This window comes from Macrobrachium nipponense, chromosome 8 (assembly GCF_015104395.2).
Source record: "Macrobrachium nipponense isolate FS-2020 chromosome 8, ASM1510439v2, whole genome shotgun sequence".
In the NCBI taxonomy this organism is placed as follows: Eukaryota; Metazoa; Arthropoda; class Malacostraca; order Decapoda; family Palaemonidae; genus Macrobrachium; species Macrobrachium nipponense.
In genome coordinates this window covers 105,428,261-105,449,056 of record NC_087203.1, presented here as the reverse complement: position 1 = coordinate 105,449,056, position 20,796 = coordinate 105,428,261, and the positions used below count along the sequence as shown (strand labels likewise).

General features: G+C 35.0%; 2 protein-coding genes and 1 long non-coding RNA gene across 5 annotated transcripts in view; 2 read left to right on the top strand and 1 right to left on the bottom strand.

Moving 5' to 3' along the window:
• LOC135222935 (uncharacterized) overlaps positions 1-282 on the top strand; it is a 22,280-nt gene extending 21,998 nt beyond the window's left edge. Inside the window, exon 4 of the long non-coding RNA XR_010316395.1 lies at positions 26-282. This is a non-coding gene — a long non-coding RNA (uncharacterized LOC135222935). The remainder of the gene's footprint in view (positions 1-25) is intronic.
• The window catches only part of LOC135222932 (gamma-tubulin complex component 4-like), a 25,317-nt gene extending 8,204 nt beyond the window's left edge, over positions 1-17,113 (bottom strand). The window contains exons 1-10 of one of the 2 annotated variants that reach the window (XM_064261376.1): positions 16,672-17,113; positions 8,672-8,801; positions 8,319-8,515; positions 6,121-6,215; positions 5,578-5,737; positions 4,526-4,679; positions 4,174-4,328; positions 3,412-3,556; positions 2,476-2,604; positions 491-668 (exon numbers count right to left, since the gene is read on the bottom strand). In XM_064261376.1, coding sequence (XP_064117446.1) covers positions 491-668; positions 2,476-2,604; positions 3,412-3,556; positions 4,174-4,328; positions 4,526-4,679; positions 5,578-5,737; positions 6,121-6,215; positions 8,319-8,515; positions 8,672-8,801; positions 16,672-16,893 — 1,565 coding nt within the window. In that variant the 5' untranslated portion in view covers positions 16,894-17,113. Of the gene's footprint in view, positions 1-490; positions 669-2,475; positions 2,605-3,411; positions 3,557-4,173; positions 4,329-4,525; positions 4,680-5,577; positions 5,738-6,120; positions 6,216-8,318; positions 8,516-8,671; positions 8,802-12,558; positions 12,731-16,671 lie in introns of those variants that run through there. The other variant, XM_064261377.1, reaches the window with a different exon arrangement.
• The window catches only part of LOC135222931 (deformed epidermal autoregulatory factor 1 homolog), a 22,305-nt gene continuing 16,726 nt past the window's right edge, over positions 15,218-20,796 (top strand). The window contains exon 1 of one of the 2 annotated variants that reach the window (XM_064261374.1): positions 15,218-15,668. In XM_064261374.1, the coding sequence (XP_064117444.1) occupies positions 15,615-15,668 (54 nt within the window). In that variant the 5' untranslated portion in view covers positions 15,218-15,614. The remainder of the gene's footprint in view (positions 15,669-20,796) is intronic. The other variant, XM_064261375.1, reaches the window with a different exon arrangement.

Below are 20,796 nucleotides of genomic sequence, written 5' to 3'. Positions count from 1 at the left end.
TTTTTGTAATAATTTTTTATTACAGGTACTACAAGCAGATGAGGACAGACTTGGTATATACCTTGTGGGTATTAAAAGTGAACACTTTGACAGATGGTTTAATAATCGCATAAATATAAATACTCCTCTTGTGTTATGTTGGCCATCATTGACCTAATTTTTTATTTCATTGTTACTTTCACTGTCTATGTCAAATACTTTAAGCTTTATGATAATTAGGAAAAATATTTTAAAAATAAAAAAATTAATTTTCAACTTTTACCTGGTCCAAAGTCTAGGTCTACATACATTGTAGTGGCTTGTTTGCACCTCTTACTTGCAATAATCTAAATTATATCTAATTGCTTTACTTCTTGCATTCTTATTTAATCCTAATTATGTTATACATACTTATATGCAATATTAACTATTGATGTACAGCAGACTCTTATTTATAATTAAAACTAAACTATTATTATCCTTAAATGAATTAACAAAAGATGAAACTCACCTGTCATTTTTTGTTTTCATCTGCACAATCCAGAGTTGTTGCAAGCGGTACTGAGCTCTTCGCATATCAAGTAAAAAGTTGAAAATTGCATTGTATCGGTCTTGAACTCTGCTTGTAAATAACTTATGCAATGGCCATTTTGCATTGTACTCAATTTTCAATGTATTCCAACTTTTACCTGTAAGGGGAAATTCTTTGTAAAATAAGAAAAACATGCAATACATTTACATATTCAGCATTAACTTTCATCTGGTAAACTACTGAAATCTAATTCATGCACCAGTCATAGCTAAACTTGTTTTATGATAAGAAATTTTAATACAGTTATACAGTATTTGTTCAGTCAATATGCTGTAATCTAACTGTCCTACACTTCTCAACCCCAATTAAGAATATAATCAATGATTTTGAGATGGCTAAAAAATCTGTACATAACAGAGGTTATACTAACACGAGAAAAAAAAATGGAGAAATTATTAAGATTGACGAATGTGAGAGATATCAATGGTTAAAGAAGTTCATGGATAAATATTTGTGATGACTTTGCAGTTTCTAAAACTGCTGAGCAAAACGCTGGAGGAGATTCTTGCTGAACTATGTTATCATCACCACAGATATGTGAATTTTGCGGAAGACAGGTACTTACTGTCTATTAAATGGTTCATGACTCATAAGTATGCCTGAATAATTGTCTTCTGTTTGCAAGACATACAGTATATCTAGGGACATTCAAGACTGCAAATGAGGGCTTAATTATGACATGGGTTTGTAATGAAAAAATATTTACTTGGCATGAAAATCACTACATAAAAATGAGAAATGCTCAACAATTAGTGTACCAAGCCTAACATAAACATTAACCAAGGATAACTGGTATGGAAACAAACTTTGATGTTTAACCCCTCAAAAATTAACTCTTATAAAGCTGTGCTGACTGGTGGCTGACCCAGTAGACTAGGTGGAAGATCACACTTTTAAACAAGGCGTTCTGAACCAACTGCCAAGACCCAGGATAATAGGAAGTGAAGACCCCCCTCCTTCCATGCCTATGGAGAAACAGGAAGGGAGGGTTGGATCTCCTCTCTAAAGTCCTAGTATACAGGCAGCCCCCAGTTAACAACGGGGTTCTGGCCGGGGCCAAAGGCATCAAAAAAGGCAATAGACTGATATGCCCAGGGAAACCAAGAAATCCTGAAAGTCATATTGGAACCCTGAAGACTGGTCCAGCATCATAGAAGCAGGAGTGATAGGTACCCAAGGCTGATCAATGAGTGCATATGGAATATTTGCTACCAGTGAGTGAGGCCAATCATGAAGAGATGAAGGGTGGACTAGTCATCCACATCCCTCTCTATAAGTTCACCAGGACTGGGCAGCATTCGTGCCCAGTAAGTTGCAGTTCCAACAGAAGAAATTAAGTTACAACACTGATAGGTCCACCAAAGGGCATAGGGATGAACGGAGTCATATTTCCTCCTGATGCACTGACAGAATTACCTTGGCCGTCTGTAATTTAGAGTTGTGCTTCAACTACAGCAGGCAACTAATTCCCACACTAGACAGGGAAGAACCCTGGACAAAGCTGACCCCAGCAAAAAGGGCCAAAAGGTCTGAGGATCAATAAAGGCTGATAACATACAGTGGCTACTCACACTCACCCAGAATATCTGCACTGTTCTACTTACCAGTTTAACAGAACAAGAACACAATTAAACACTATACAATACCAAAAGGGATAATATCCATGAACCAAAGACAAAAGTTCCACAGCAGCAGTCAAGATGTGTGACATGACAGGAGTCATAAGAAAACTAGAAACAACCTTTCGCTCACCAACACACCTTGAATATTTGTAAAAAGTACCTAGTTACAAATACTCAATAAATGAATCAACTTAAGGCAAAGCTACTTCTATATAGAAGATGGTTCGTATTCTCATGGGAATAAATGATATTCCAAACACTGTCAATATCTGATAATCTTACTACTAAGTTCTGATGATTTGGTGGATGACTTGTCTCCTGGCAATGACTTTCGCTTAAGTGTAAACTTGCTTAACATTTCGTCTTCTAACAGAACCTGACGGCCAGCCAACTGGAAGAGTGCATTAAAATCTGCAAAAAGAAACAAAATTTTACTGCATCACAAAGGTTCCAATTTTAAAGCAACTTGAGATTTTAAAAGCTGCAAATGATTTCTGAAAAGTACTTTTGGCTAAATCTCAACTCGTTACCATAATTTTTCTTTTTGCTATTTGTTTCCCAATCTACAGTAAATTACAATTAACTAATTGAAAATTACAATAACCTGCATTAAACCATTAAAAATTAATTTATGAGTTAGGAAAAAAAACACTATGTCCCTAAACAGTCACAAAGTAATTTACCACAAATAATTTCTGTGACCCACCCAGAAACTCAACAGTTAAAAATGTAATATAAAGACTTCTACTGTATCACTAATGTTGAAATTCTTGGTGTTTCTAAAGCAACCATCAATGTTTGTACAAGTGCTATGTACTAACACATAATTAAGCAATCTCATTTTCTCACCATTCTCTCTTCCACAAGTATATTTATCAATATTCTTCTTTGGAAAAATTGTTTCCAACAATGTGGAAATATCCTTTTCCAAGCATATTTCCATAAGACATTCCATTCTCATTTTATTCATTAACTCCACTTCTACCGAAACCATTTCTTTTTCAATAACCTACTTTAGCATTTAACTCACACCCTAAGCACCCTTCTATATATTATCTATGTATTATCTAAAACTAGTCACATTCAGCCTTTACATACAATTCTTTAACTAACATATTTGTATTCTTTTACCACAATATTCTCTTTTATTATATAAAAATATGTCTGGTCACAGTCATTACAACCATATGTAAGAAAAAATCTATACATACTACTTACCATTTGAGGAACCAACTGTCTTCATGAAATGTGTGAGGGAAGGAATAAGGGCTTGGTACAGTTCCCCTCTACCAAGGAAGTAAACAGCCTTAAGGTCATGAAGCACTGTTACTAAATTTGCATCCATTACAAGCTTGCAAACCTCCTGTAAATCAAAGAGAACACCAAATTCCATATTGCTCAGAACTTTCAAAGGCAAAAGACAAAGACATTTAAGCTTTCCTTAAAGTTCCAACCATAAATTATTTTCTAAAGGCATGAAATGTCACAAATAAACCTATCTAATTGCTTTGTGCTTGCATTAGCTTAGAACTACTAAAAAAAAAAAATTAAAAATAAAGGCATAATCAAAAGTTGAACTTATCAGTCGAGTGCAGCAATACATTTTCATATGGCAGCAGCTGAAGATAAAATGACTAGTGTTAGTACGTAAGTGCGGGGTATTCATCCAATCAACCTCCTTAACCAGTAGTTAACTGCCTTCTTCCCAGTGCAACAACTAATTTGAACTGGCACTAAATAATATACGTCTAAAAGATGATGGTTTGTATTTCCATAGGAAAAAAGGATGCTGAATATGTAAAACTTTGTTTATATTGAAATATGATCAACTATTTCAATACCTTCAATGCCACCAAATTAAAAATATTTTCATTAATTATCAACATTTATGATGAAATCACATCTAGGTACATGAAAATACCACTTCATTTTTCAACAATATACTGTATACGAAAATTATAAAATTTCTTTAAAACACACCTGCGAAACACAGTGCCTTATGGTTTCAACAACTTTGCTGAACTCTATGATGGAAAATGGAGCATCAGCCAAACTGTGTAGTAACTGAAGGTATTCTTTTTCTTTATTCTTTAAAACCAAACCAATTCGTGATGGAACAGAAGAAAATTCAATGCCTGCGAAAAGAGACATTATCATGACATATGCTTAAAAAACTGTCTGTAAAATTGACTGATTTATCTATGCAAAAAGAAATACATAATATAAATGAATCTTAAGAAAATAATTTACCAAACTATTCAGATCAACTTAACATTTAAACTGATTCTTAACATCTAAAAAAGTGGATCATTTAATCAATATAAGTACTCACCAGTGTCCTTCTTTCCTTCTCTTTCAAACACAAGGATGGCTTCTCCAATGAAGAGAATTTTCTCTGCTATATGAAGAGGAATATGACTTGGCAGCATATCAATTTCTAGGTTATAGTCATTATATATTTTTGGAGCTTCAAATTCAGCCAGATTCTGTTTTGATAAAATAAAAATTGTTTGACTTAAATATACCAAAGAAATATACAAACATAAGAAATGTAGGTTCAATGATCACAGATTGTCTGAAATGTCAAAGCACTGTAACTTTGCCATTTCAAATACAAAAATCTGAATTTTAAGATACTAACAGATACAAACCATCATTCTACAAATACATCTTTCTGACATCAATAAGACAAAATTTGTAAGTAACTAGTGAGTCCGATTAAGGTTCCCCTCATTCTTGTACCATCAGCTTTCTTACTTTTTTGTGCCTCTTACTCTGCCTGTAATTACAGAGCTAGGTGGCTTTGTCAGTCAACTGGATGGACTAGTAGGAGAAAGGTGGTAGCTCATATCATGAAGATTTTACAATAGCTAATCACAGTTTTTGATGATTCTACAACTAATTAAAAGATCTTGTACATGTTACCAACAACTGAACTAGCTTCTTTCATAGACAAGCAGCTGACTTTTCCTTCCCATGAATGACATCATAAACATAAAACTATTATTATGGGGGTCATTTGTATATCATTTACTTACCCCTTTATTTTGGCTTGTTTATAGCAAATATTAGATATCCTGCTATAGTGATTAACTTTCATTTTGAATATACATAAGAAAAAACAAATTATATAAATACTTTAAATTGAAACATGTTTCATCTCTTGTCAAATCCTTTTTGATCATTCGTGATTGTTTCAAAATGTAATGAATCTAATACTGAGTGAGAGATAATATTCTAAATGGGAAACTAAGTTTCTATCTTTCAAAAGAATAAAACCTCTGTCAATTAAAAAGTCTTTTTTAGCAGCATTTAATTCTGTTCTGGTGAATGGTACAATGCTATTACTAAACAGTTTATAAAGAGACAAGGACTAAAACTTACAATGGCATCACTTTGTGAAGGATCCTGGTTACTTGGGGAGTTATCAATGCAAGTGGAGACAGTTCGTACAAAAAGTTCATTGTGGGGATCTATCAAAATCCCATACAACATCCAGTGAGTTAGTTGATCATAAAGTACTGCGTGAACAGTCTGCTCAATCCTGAGAGAAAAAAAAATCACCAAATTTTACCCGTAGGTCAGTCAGCCAAAGAGAAGAAAGCAAATCATAATCAGAAACATACAGTATCTGGTTATTTAGTCAGCAAATATTACCACAGATACAAATGAATAAATGTATGAAAAAATTATCAAGAACTAATGCAGAGCAAGTAACTTTCTCTTTCACTGGACTAGCCTAAAGGTTTGTTCTCCATCACACAGCAGTATTAAAAAGATAAATATAAATTTAGTATGCATGAGTCACCCAACTGGACAAATATACAGAGCATGGAGATGTACTTCAGTAACATAAATTTGTTAAAATCAACACTACTGATGTTAAATGTATGAACGAGTTTGTAATTTACAGCAAAAGTAACATACCTTACAAAGGTATCTCTAATATAAGAGACTGACAGAGCACTGTGTTTATGAAGAACTTCCAAAATCTTGCACCCATGGGGTTTTTTCTCTTCAATCTAAAGAAGAAAGAATGCATGTTAAATTTTAAAAGCTTTAAATTCCATACTTATTTTCCTAAATATCTACTGTCCTTCACCAAACATTAACTTCTAAATCCTGGACCAAAAACATAACTAAAAAAATCATTCTATAAAATTCCTCCAAAATCTTTGAAGAACCAAGGACTCCTAACAAGATACGTATGTCCAAAATGAATTATTGGCTACTGCTTTTCTTCTGTTTGTTCAACAAGACTGAATTTTCTGTGATTTCAAAAAATTGGGTTTGTATGAAAATTTTTCACATAAAACTGCTTTGTAGCCATTATATATATAGTATGCAATTAACTATTCTTAACAACATACTACCATTCTAAAACTACTTATTTTTAAAAATTGTAATACTGTATGTTCATTTTTAACTCATTCCTCTAATATACATATAAGCTTTCTATTCTGCAAAATCCTGATCAACAAGTTTATGGGATTCTGGTAAAACACAAAATTCAAGTACTCTATTAATACAACTGTAATATTATTTATGACTGTTAAATAACGCTATTATACTTCTTAGGTATATCTACAGAGAAAAATTAGGAGTAGGGATGCAAGAGTTGGAATTTTGCTAAACAATAGGATTAAATTTGTTCAACACAATGTTTATGAAGCCCACAGAGATGCTGACTTGTATAAAAGGAGAAACTGAAATACAAGCAGCCCCCGGTTATCGGCGGGGGTGCCTTAATCAGCAGGGTGATGATAAGCAAAAACCGCCATTAACCGAAAGTTGTCAATTTATTCGATAACCAGTTAACGGTGCTGATAACAAGTTAAGGGCAACTCTGTTAAGTGTTATGGTGCCATAACTCTAGGTGCCAATAACCAGAACTCGGCGCGTTATGGCACCATAAATCGCCTATTTTATGGCGCTAGACAAGCGCCATAAAAACGGGATCCCCATTACGTAATCAAGTCTGCCTATAACCAGGGACTGCCTGTACACAGATTTGATTATGATGAAAAATAAAGGCAGCATCAAAGAATTCAAATATGAAAAGGAACATGAACTGGCAGATGTTAGCAAATGAAGAGGGATAAATACAAAAAGCACCTGAAAAAGTTAAAAGGGCCCTGTGGGAGATGAAAAACAGAAAACCTCCAGAAGTGTTCACATAACAAATGTGAACACTTTAATAAATCGGTGTCAGAAGAGGTAATCAGCATAAAAAAAATTACATGGAACAAGAATTTTTATGCTCAAAATGTATTACAAGAGCAAATGGGAAACAGGAGGAGGACATTTATCTGCTTGATAAATGGATATGTCTTTGTAAAGATGCAGAACATTTCTGTTACCTTGGGATGCACTGGACTGTGAAAGCAAATACTGAGAGTGCAGTAATAAAAAGAGCATCAATTACATAAATGAAATATGAGATAGCTACTCTACTTCTGAATGAAAAAAAAATGTAAGGAGAGCAGACTTATGATTTTAGTACTTAGGCCTGTACTTTTCTATGTAGCATAAACATGAGCAACGACAAAGCAAATGAAGGAAATTTTGTAAAGGTGTTGTTATATACTTAAGGTTACAATTCAAAACTGGATTAGTGAAAAGACCATATTACAAATAAGCAATTGGTGGAAAGGTGAGGTTTCACAGGGTGGAAAATAAACAGTGAAGGTTTGGGTATATGATGAGAGGAATGAGAAACAGTTCGTCAGAAAAATTGTAGACAGGAAGTAGAAGATGGAGAACTGTGGGAAGGACAAAGGAATCCAAGAAAAATGGGGAAGAATGAAAACCTACACCTTACACAGTTTACACAAGATACACGAGTGCATAGGAAACTAGCTGCATGTCTACTCCTATAAAAGAAAAAGCTAATATAAAACAGGATTAAATGATATAATGTCTTAGCTTTAGAACTTAACATATTAATAAGGCAAAATCAATCACAGGATTACATGTGGAAAATTTCAGATAAGGATGGAGATTCATGTTTTCAAATAAGTGAATTTTTGTATAACCTTGGATTTGGGTTAATCAATTAAGAATGTTAATTACAACTTACTTTCTCAACTTATAAGGTAGACTACTGTATTTGTGTTGGTACTTACTTCTGCAACAAGGGAAGCCAAAGCTGCTAATAATGGAGCAAGAGGCTGCAGAACATTCAAAAGATGACTTAGAGGAAGCTCTGGGTCATCTATGATCTGTTGCTCAACCTGAACCACACTAGTGTCATATACTTTCACAGAACTTTTAAGAGCACCGGCAAGTGATGATAGGTATAGGCCTCCTCTGTAATTTGGATCTGTTTGAGATAAAACATCATAAGGCAATAACAGCTTAACAATCATACTGCTGGTGATTTATTGGCACTATGTATTGCTAAAAGTAATACGTACAGTAGTAATAACAACAATGCTACTATAAAAGCATACTCCAAAAACACAATCATATCACATACCTTTGCTGATCTGAACTGTGTCATACTCCGTATAAAAGTTTTTTATTCTCTTGTAGCATGATGAAATATTCAATAATTCCTCCACAATGGATACCTCACATGGATGGAAAAATCCCAAATCATCCACAACCTGTGTAAGTAATAAAATTTAAAACATGGCTGGAAAATTACAGTCTAAAAGCTAAGAGAATATAAAATGTTGGGAGTACATAGTTTATATAAACTGAATATATACTGCACAATTTTTTAAACAAAACTTATTTCTCTTGTAAAAACATTTTTTTTACAGTAACATAATCTGTATTCAGCTGCTCTTCAGATACAGCCATAGCTCTGAGCAAATTACTTCATCCTGGTCTGGTAAGACATCTGGGCCCTAAATTTCCTTCTTCATAGAAAACAGACATTCCCATACAAGTCAAAGAGACGGGAGGACCAATTAAGTCAAATAAAGGGTTTTATGTTTTGATATATAAATATATCACTCTACAATAGCCTGAGTTGCTATTTTGGTGGATGATCTCTTGTCAATCTTTGATTTACATTTATGTACCATGTCTTAGAGAATTAAAACCCAACTTCTGGAGCAAATGATGAGGAAGCCAATATTTTAGAGCTAACAAGGGTCATACAGTAGACAGTACCCTTATTAGCAAGACTGGACTGTACCATTCCAAATTTGATTGTAGATGTATATATTCCTTTCTTTTCATGAAGAACAGAAACATATGCTCCACAATCTACATACCAAGTTACAGTAGGATAAGTTGTCACAGGGTAATGATCTCCAAAGATTATTCTAGATTTTCCTTAGTTTATGTAGGTACCTATGAATTCCATCAGCTAATGCTAGCCAACTTTGCTATGACATTGGTTAACTCTCAAGTTATCCACCTGGAGCTAAGGTATAATTTCATTTAATTAAAACCAAAAAAAATGTTACAATTTTGATTTGCACCCAGTGACCATGTAACAGCAATTTTTTCTTTTTCAAAACACTAATTAAAGCAAATCATTGTAACAAAGCATTCAGATAAAATGCACTACAAAGGAGCACTATTATCTACTGGGTGTTGGTTGTTAAAAATGAACTGCTTTAGGATTGCAAATGTTAAACTGACATTCCACTGCTCTAGGTTTCCCCTTTTCTTATCTGGCCAAAGTGTGGCATTCAACTCAATAGACCACAGCTTCAGCAATAGTTTTTTGTAACTGCTCAGCTAGTTGTTAGCTACTAAGTACAAACAACAGTGTCAAAACATATCATAATTACACAGAAATGTATTTGCGCGAGATAAAAACAATCAAATATTCACATAAATTTATTTATTCTAGGAAGAGTTCCTCAGCAGGTTCCTACCAAGCCCGCACGCACACTCTCTCTCTCTCTCTCTCTCTCTCTCTCTCTCTCTCTCTCAAGTTAGCTACTCTACAAACTTCTTTGTTGGCTTGCTCCTGAACATTAACAAAAACTAAAAAGATAGTAAATATTTTGATACCAGTAAATCTGCAAAATTTTGTGTGACTTTGATAATAAGGAAACTTAAGCGAACAACATAAAAAAATGTTGCATGACTTTGATATTAAGGAAACTTAAGTGAACAACATAAAAACTCAAATTTATTAGCGAGTTGTGGTACTGACGTATAAAACTTATGGACTTTTACAAGAGCATGCGCAACAAAATTACCTGTACTTAGTATTAGGCTATTAGGGTAAACATCCACAGACGATCCATCGTCACTGCGTGGCTTGGCCTTATTCACTCGATATTTAATTGGTGAAACAAGAATACAATTACATCTTTAAGCATACCATTCAAAAGATTGAAGTTTCGTCAACATAATCTGATATATGAAAGCCCCATATGAACTAAAATAAGCATGTGAGCTCTTCGTAAAATATGTTTCAAGCCAGTTTTGAAATCCAATATGGCGGCAGTCGCGTGACTGGCCGTTCTAACCACAGACAATCCACCATCTTTCCCAGCCTTCCCAGCACTCATTTGAACAATGTTAGCGTATATTTGTAACGTTTATTGATCTTACTCAAGATTACAGTTGTAATCAGCACAATCAAACAACATTTTGTTGCCTATATTAGTGAAAGTATGAAACTTTTTGTTCCCAGGTCATGGTTTGAACTGAAAATCATTTTTACCTTGTAATCGGTGGTTTTATCCTTACTGCCATCACACCTGAAACTCCACAGCGCTTATTTAATTGTAATTATAAACATTTTGGTCTTAATTAACTCTAAATTGCACTTGAACTACGTTGCTGTTCCTGGTTCCTAAGCGCTCACTCCACAAACACAGTTACGGGCAGCACACGAGTACGCGGTGTATGAGGTGCAAAGCTTTATTCCCTTAATTGTTTACTTTACTCATTACTATTTAGTTTAACTTTGTTAATTCAAAATGTTTACTTAATTCATGTCTATTATCCCTTTTTTGCAACTAAATTAACCCTGAAAAATTACAAATATTTCTGATGTACTTACGAGCAGACGACGCGGCGAAAAAATGACTCATCGTTGCCAATCTAGTGGAGCTTCACACATACGCCGATACATTTACAAATTGTTTCCATGAATTCTAGTTGTCATAGTAATGCAGTAAAGATAAAATTGCTGTAATATGTACTATATATACTACAAATGGATACGCTAATTTCACTTATTTCCCCAGTTTTGTGTAAGTCTTATACCCAGTTTGGAGGGTAAACACAAACCAATTGACAACACTGATAAACAACTGAAGAGCGCAAAGAATGCTGTAGTTCCCTTGGATAAGTACCTAGTGGTTGGAAGTCGTGTTTATGATTGTTGTGATGAAAGTGCCCCAGCGTCTATGGGTACAAGTGGTGTGCGGATTTAGCACAGGAAATGGGAAGTTTGTTGACACAAGCGACTCCGCAAACATCGAGATGGCGTCAATCTTCTAAACATTTTTAATTGTAAATAAAAATTTCGAAAGCATCATGGGGGGTAGTGTGCACTCCGTTAGCCACACTTTTCATTACCCTCTGTTTAAATCTTAAAATATGGCCTTAATTTCTAACTTTGGAGAAAATACTTACTTCGAAGGGAAAGTAGAGTTCTTGAGCTCCTGCTATCACCACCAACAACTCATGAATGATGACCATCTCCGGTGTCAGGACGTGTTAAAGTACTTTTGCGGAGGGTGGCCAAAAACGCGGTAGTCAGTGAGTTGGCCAGTCCAGTCGGTTGTTTACCCTATTCACTAAATCTTATTTCTAGAAAATTAAAAATAGCTAATTCCTAATAAGGTATGGTATGAAAACTTCAGCATTTCCGAATTAGGGTAAAAAACCGCATAGTACAGGGGTGGACCATGTACGATCAATGTGTACAACCCAAAGAAAAGTACATTGTAATGCGTCCTGACACCAGAGTAGAGGTCTTTAGCTCCATTTCTCACCAACAACAAGTCGCGTCTGATGCCCATCTCCGATGTCAGGACGCGTTTATAATGTACTTTTTTTGGAGTTGTACACATTGATCGTACATGGTCCACCCCTGTACCATGCGGTTTTTTACCCTAACATGTACCATAGTACAGGCTAAGTAGACTACTAGGCAGACTAAGCCAATGCCTAGCCTACCTAGCCTACTAGTAGCTAGCTACTAATACCTAGCTAGGTATTGCGTAAACTTTGCTCTTACATAGGCCAAGGATTACTAAATTATTACACACGTGTATAAATTGGTTTAATGCGTATGCATAAGACGCAGTCTTACTCAGTAGGCTTGGCTTTACCTTAGCTTAGTCTGAAAAGTTTACCCTAGGCCTTGCCAATCCTACGCCCGTCTTCGTCTATACTAGGTAGCCTAGTTCAAGATTAACCTCGGAAATACTAGCTTACCTCATAAGTTCCATCATCTTTGATAACAAATATATCTCCACTATGTCCTGCAAGAGCCAATATGAGGTCATGTAACATGACAGAAACTTATTTTTCAAATATCAATACACTAAAATTTCAATAACACTTAATTTGTACAACCGCGCATAATTCAGTAATGTCGAGGTGTTACCTCTGTAACGGCTCATTACTTTTCTTGACTCCACTTCCTCATTCTTCGTCACTTTGTGTAGAATGCATACGATAAATCTCAAGATAAGTGATGTATTGGTTTGAGAAAGAGGAAAGTCCCCAAAAAGTTGGCTAATATATCAAAGAACGAGCACAAAAGTAATAACAGCAGTTGGGGAAACAGAACACTGGATGTTAGTGTTGGATTACATCAGGGGTCAGCATAAAGTCCATTTTGGTTTGTGCTGGTCATGGATTCTCTGTAGGTCTTCCTCATTATTAGCAATAATCACCAGATCATCGGGGTACAACTACTCCCACAGCTCTTCATTCCTGATCTCGTCACTAAAAACTTCCATGACCAGCACAAACAAAAATGGACTTAATGCTGACATATGATGTAATCCAACACTAACTGCAAAGTGTTTTGTCTCCCCAACTGCTGTTATTAATTTTGTGCCCCTTCTTTGATATATCGGCCAACTTTTCTGTGACTTTCCTCTTCCTTGGACACCCAAAACATCACTTCTCTTGGGATTCTATCCTATGCTTTCTACACTAAATGACGAAGAATGAGACTATACAAAATATATATCAAGAAGGGATGGAGAGTGGCAAGAGTCTTTAGAAAGGGGTGGCTTAAAGGTGAATGTGAATAAAACCGAGGTTTTGGTGAGCAGTAGGGAAGATAGAGACAGAATAGTATTATAAGATAAAAAACAGGTGGGAAAGTTTAAATACTTAGGATCTGAGGCTGAAGTTGACAATAGGATAAAAACTATGCGGGGGAAGTGGACAAGAAACTTCAAATCAAGCTAAAAGTCAAGATCTATAGCACAGTGATAAGATCAGTGTTAATATATGGATCGGAAACGTTGGGCTCTAAGGAGAAAAGAGAAGGCAAAGGTTGAGCGAACAAAAATGAGAATGCTGAGGTGGATTATAGGAATATCGTTGCTTGAGAGATTGGAAAATGACAAAATAAGAAAAGGGCAGGCTTAGTAAAGATTGCAGAGGTGGTAAGAGTCACGATTGAGATGGTATGGGCATGTGTTGAGGATGAATGATGAGGTGGGAGTGAAGAGGGCTTGGGAGGAACCTAGTAGAGGAAGAAGATCGAGAGACAGAGAATTAGATGGCATAATAAAGCGAAGGAAGATATGGAGCGAAGGGGTTTGGTGGAGGATAATGCCTTTGATAGAAGGCATTGGACGCCTCAGGCAACCGACCCCTTAATGTAGGGATACTGTGGGAAAGATTCTTCTTTATTTTGTTCGGGTTTTTAATATGAATGCCTCCGTGAAAGCTGTCAGAGTTACTCGAGACAAAATATTATGTGTAACACTGCAGACCACTGCTATTTTACCTAGTTTTTCTGTGTTCATATTTATGGGCCATCTAAATATTCAGAATTTTACCATAAGTGTTCTGAGACTGCCTCGACCATGTGTTAACTTAAGGGATTCAAATTCAATGCTCACTCTGTGCCTAAGTTTTCTTTCCTGTTTTCAGTTTCTTCTTTCGACAGATCTGCAAACAGAAGTATATTTGCTAAAAAAAAAAGTATTTTATCTGCTTACAGAAGCAGAGATTGTAAATAAAAAATAAGTATAATTAGCTCTGTGGAGTTGAGCGGTAGGAACATGGCATGGCCTCTTGGTCTTCAGAAGCCACGTTTGGATAAATTTGAACAAAATAGCACTTTTATCAGCTTACCATACCAGAGATTTACCATTTTCGCTTTTGGGTCCATGTTTTTATTCATTTACGCTCCATTCGTTGCCCTCCCACCCGTTTTTTCTTTTTTTTTTACAGTTTCTGCTTTTATTAGCAGATAAAATGCTTATAATTTCATTGTTTTTCATAATTCAATAAATATTTGATAAATACATGTTCTGATCTTGACTGTAGGTAATGCAGAACATTTGGACCCCTAGCTAATCATTCATCACGTTCCATATCTTCGCGATTTAGTTTAATATATATATATATATATATTATATATATACTATGATAATTATACCAAATAAATATGTATATATATCTTATATATTAATATATATATATATATTATATATATATGAGGAGAGAGAGAGTAGAGTGAGAGAGAGAGACGGAGAGAGAGAGATGAGAGAGAGCGAGAGAGAGAGGGAGAGAGAGATGCGAGAGAGGAGAGAGAGAGAGAGATAGAGAGAAAAGAGAGAGAGAGAGAGAGAGAGAGAGAGAAGAGAGGAAGAAGAGAGTATAATAGTCACCCCCTATCATTAGTTCTTTTACCACAGAGAATCGTTCCTTCCGGAATCATTTTTCGAAAGAATAAGTTCTCCAGAAACTTTCACATATTATCCTCAGGTTTCGAATTTGTAAAAAATATCGCACTTTTTTAATTTTCTGGCCAAAATTATTTGTCGGAGAAAATAAAAATTTGTTTTGCAACTTGATCGTCAGGATTTTTTCTACTTCGTAAATAATTTTGGAACATTCTCCGCCAGTAATCTTTAGCCATGTTTTCATAACAACCGACTACGTATCACTGCTAACTGCGACTAAATATTCAGCGGAAGGTATCGATCAGTGACGCTTTATAATGAAGTGACAAGTGCAACGATGGATGGAAGTTTTGGAGAAGCTAGTGACAGGGGGACGTCGGAACTGGTTAGTACCCGAGCTTGAAGGAGTCGGTTTAACTCGGCCACATTCGGCTCTCGTGAAGATAGTCACCACCACCGCACAGACACCTATCAGTGACGTCATCAAAACACCCCTCGATGACGTCATAAAGTCTTCGACGTCAACTGTTGAATGAAATTCAAATAATAAAGACACCCATTAATATCGTCAAGACACCGTTGCCTGACATCATAAAGTCACCTCTGGGCGAAGTTATGAAAGTTCCTGTCAGTATTCAGATAGAAGAAATTCCTATTCGGACCAAAGAAGTAAGTTTGTTTTTCGTTTGACGTCAATTTCAAATTACTATATTTATATAATGGGCACTGTAATAGCGCAACAGTTTAAAAACCTAAATGGTAAGTAAATGACATTAGTTATCAGTGAATAACAACACCAAGTTCGCTCTGAGGATGTAAAAATTGTTCACTAATTTTAAAAACAGCGATGCCCAGCAAACATTAATGAAAATTATATATATATATATATATATATATATATATATATATATATATATATAAATAAAGGTTATTGCTGCGAAGGAAAAAATGAAAAAGCGAGATAGCCGAGTACTTTCGGTCTTAGTAAAGGGTCGGAACAAGACCGAAAGTACTTGGCTATCTCACTTTTTCATTTTTTCCTTCGTGGCAAAAACCTTTATTTATACATAGCATCACGTTTTATATACTTCGTGATCAAGTTATTCATATATATATATATATATATATATATATATATATATTATATATATATATACACATATATATATATACATATACATATATATACTATACATATATATACATAATATATATATATACTATATATATATATATATATATATATATATATATATATATACTATCATAGGTATATATATATATATATAATAGGATATATATATATAGCTTTTCCCTTTGCTTTCGAACTTCTCGTAGTAAACGCTTGGCTTCTTCCTCCTTATTGAAACAAGCACTCCACTTCGTATAATAGTATACTACATCATTTGCCTTACTTTATTGATGAAAGCCTTAACATATGAGGCTCACTGCGAGAACTTGCATTTGCCACACCTGGTCAAAATGCGTTTTTTGGCCTCAAACGCTCATTCGCTACCTAGGTAAACTACTGGGGAAAACGGGGCGAATGTAAGTTCGGGCACTGTAAAGTCAACCATATGGCCTCTATACATAAGTATTATTTTATACGTGTTACGGATTCTCATTGATAAGCGCTGAGGGTAATTAAACATTAGGTTATTAAACAAGTTACCAAAATAGTTATACAGCATTGACGAGCCAACATGTAGTGAGCGGGGAGAATAATTCGGAAGTCCCTCTGGTCACGTGACTTACCCAAACATAAACAACAGATATCATTCACAAACTTGACAGCGTACCCATCAATATTCGTACACTCTTCTTCTTCTTCTTCTTCTTCCCAGCTTTTTCCCATTTTTATATGGGGTCGCCGTTTCGGATGAGCCGTTTCCATCTATTTCTATCTTGCGCTTCTGCCTCATCAATTCCCTTCTCATGTAAATCTCCTCTCACACAGTCCTTCCATCTCTTTCTTGGTCTCCCTCTCTTTCTTCTTCCTTGCACCTCCACTCCCATAGTATGTCTCCCAGCGTGGTCCTCATCTCTCCTCAACAGGTGTCCATACCATCTCAGCCTCCCCTCCTGCACTTTCTTTGATACTTCCACCACCTTAGTTGACCCCCTTTTGTAGTCATTTCTGATCCTATCCGACTCTTGTTACCCCAGACATCCACCTAAGCATTCTCATTTCTGCCACATCCATCTTCTTCTGCTCTGCTTTTCTCATGCTTGCTGTTTCCGTACCATACAGCATTGCTGTTCTTACCACCGTCTTGTGAAATTTTCCTTTTAACCTAAGCGGCACTCTTTTGTCACAAAGAACTCCCGAGGCCGCTCTCCAGTGTTCCAGCCTGCCTGTACCCGATGTTTTACTTCTTCTTCCATACTTCCTCCAGCGTTAACAAAAGATCCCAAATACTTAAACTTATCAACTCTCCTTATTTGCTCTCCACCAAGCTGAATACTTTCTCTATCATCCCCCTCAGTGGTGGTACACATATATTCTGTCTTGGATCTACTTATTCTCATTCCTCTGTCCTCCAGTACTTGTCTCCATCTTCCAATTTCACTTCCTTGATTACTTACAAAATCCAGATCACAACATTTGCAAATTGTTACAGCTTCCTTCTTTTACACTTTCTCAACAAGATTTGGAAGAACTTTTCTTCTAAATAATTGGTCCCTGCAACATACATCTAATCCTACATACCTAATTGGCTCTTTAAATTTATCACAAATAATCCTGAAGATATTGAGGTTTCCTTACAACACGACCACTTTTGGTTCTTTGTGACTCTAAGTTATCATCCTGAGGAAGTATAAAAGATTTATTTGCAACATCATTCGTATTTACATCAGTTTCAATTTCAATATCAGAATCAATATAATTATCAGTTACTGTTTCTGATGTCTTTCTCAGAAATTTGCGATTTCTAAAATGTACTTTGCCTTCTACTTCTATTTTGTATTTCCTTTTTGAAACCTCTTTTATTACCTTACCTTTCTTCCATTCCTTTTTTCCTGGAGCTGGTTGTACACGGATGACATCACCTGGTTTTAATGAGACTAAATTCTTACATGATCTGTTATAATATTTAGCTTGCCTAATCAATTTCTTAGTTTGAACTTCTGGTACCCCATCAGCAATCTTGGGTTTAAGTAAATTTTCTGTTATAGGCAATTGACTTTTAATTCTTCTACCAAAAAATCTTTGAGCATGTGAAGAGTTAAATCCCTCAGCTGAAGTATTTCTCCATTCAAGAAGTGCTAATAAAGGATCATGGCCATCCTCCTTTGATTTTGTGAACAACTGTTTCATTATTTTTACTGCATTTTCAGCTTTGCCATCAGACTGGTGGTGGTAAGGGGATGATTTTATGTTTTAATGACCATTTCTTTACAAAAGTTTGAAATTCACTTGATGTATTGTGAGCCACAGTCACTTACTACAATATCTGGTATAACATAGCATGAAAAATTACTCCTTACCTTGCTTACAACATTTGACGCTAACATATTTTCCAATGAATTTATCTCAAAATATGATGAATAATAATCTACCAAAATCAAATAGTTACAATTGCCAACAATAAAAATATCCATTCCAATTTTAGACCAAGGCCTAGAAGGAAAATCTTGTGAATTTAAGGATTCCTTGGTTTGTTTACTACCATACTTATTACACACCACACAAGAAGAAACATAATTCTTTATATCTGCACCCATGCCAGGCCAGAACAATATATATCTAACATATCTAACAGTAGCTTCAATGCCATTGTGAGCATAATGAATTTGTTTCAGCATGTAAGACCTTAAACATGATGGGACAACAATGCAATTACATACCTCTAAAAATTATATCAGTATCAACAGTAAGTTCATCTCTAAATTTAAAAAAAGATCTTATGATTTCAGGAACCTCTTTACAATGAGTGGGCCAACCTTTTAGAATTGTTTCTTTTAATGTTTGCAATGCAACATCACTTATGGTCTTTTGTCTAATATCCTCAAGTCTTTCATTTGTCACAGCAACATGATCTGTCATATTTACTTTACTAACCTCTTCAAATAATGCAATTACATCCAATTTATCAGCACCTGAAAATGTATTCGACAAGAAATCTACTCAATGTATCTGGTTTATACTTAACACTCAAATTAAACTTCAGCATTGCAATAACATGCTTTGTAACCTCTTAGGACATTTCAATAATGGTTTCTTAAAAATACTTTCCAAAGGTTTGTGATCAGTTTCTACAATAACATCTTTGCCATAAATATATTGATCAAAATGTAGCGCTGCAAAAACAATGGCTAACATCTCTTTTTCTATTTGAGGATATCGCTGTTCTGTTTCAGTTAACAACTTAAAAGCATAGGCCACTGGGTGACCGTTTTGCATTAGGAGGACAGCACCTAATCCTGACATTGAAGCATCACACTGTAAAGACACATTACAATTACTGTCAAAATAATTCAAGCAAGGAGCTTCAACAATTAGTTTCTTAATCTTGGAGAATGCTTCATCATGAGAAGAGTTCCACTGCCATTCAACATTTTTCTTTTCCAGATTTCTTAATGGCTGAGTTACTTCTGACAACCTTGGTATAAACTTTTAAAGATAATTAACCATCCCTAGAAATCTTTTCAATGATTTGACATCACTTGGCACTTTTAGACAATTAATAGCTTCAATTTTATTTGGATCTGGACGAACACCATCCTTTGTTATCAAATGTCCAATGTACTTTCTTTGTCAAGTTGCACTTACCAAAATCCATTCTTTGCATCAAGTACTGAAAATATTTTAGCTTTGCCCAATTTTGGTAAAATTTCCTCAATTGTTGAAAGTGGATAATTGGGTCTCCTGATAGCTTTGTTCAGATCTGTAGGATCTAAACAAATCCTTAAATCTGAATTAGGTTTTGTTACTAAAACCATGCTAGAAACCCAATTTGTAGGTTCTGAGACCTTTTCAATAATGGTACCTTCCTACTACTTAACTGCTGCTTCAATTTTCTCTTAAGGGCAAAAGGAACTTTTCTTGGAGCATGGATCACTGGTGACACAGTATTATCAATATTTATCTTACATGGAGGTCCTAATTCCCCCAAACCTTCGAATAAATCAGGAAAATCAGAAATAATTTTTTTTATCTAACACTTTTGGAGAAACCTCATTTATTTCTTGCCCTGTCCATCCTCATAACCTATTACAGAAGAAACATTTTCCTTCACTACATAAAAATTAATTTTATACTTCTTTCCTTTCCTTTCACACATTAGTTTTAATTCCAATAGTCTTGATTGTTTTATTATTAAACACTTTCAGTTTGATGCTATCACCAGTATCTAACTTATCACTGCCAATCAAACACTTCAATTCTTTAACACTCAAAACATTTATTTCTTGCTGATTTACAGTCATGTTTACATACTGCTTTCTCTCATGACACATAAAAATGTTTCCTATCGATTCATTTATTGTGCTAATTTGCTGAAGGTCACTATCACTATCTTCATTCTCTTCACAAGTTTTCACTTTTTCAGAGTTCCAATTAGTATTACACTGTTTAGCATAATGATTCTTTTTCTTACATTTGGCACACACTTGACCATATGCTGGACACATCCTAATTTTATGAGTCCTGCCACAATACCTGCAATCTTTTATTTCCTTGGCACGATTGGACTTAGGCTTAATCTGAGGATTTGTGTACTTATTTTTCTTCTTTCACACATTAACTCCCTCTTCTTCAGTGTTGCTACTAGTCATTTGCTGCTTTTGCTGAATT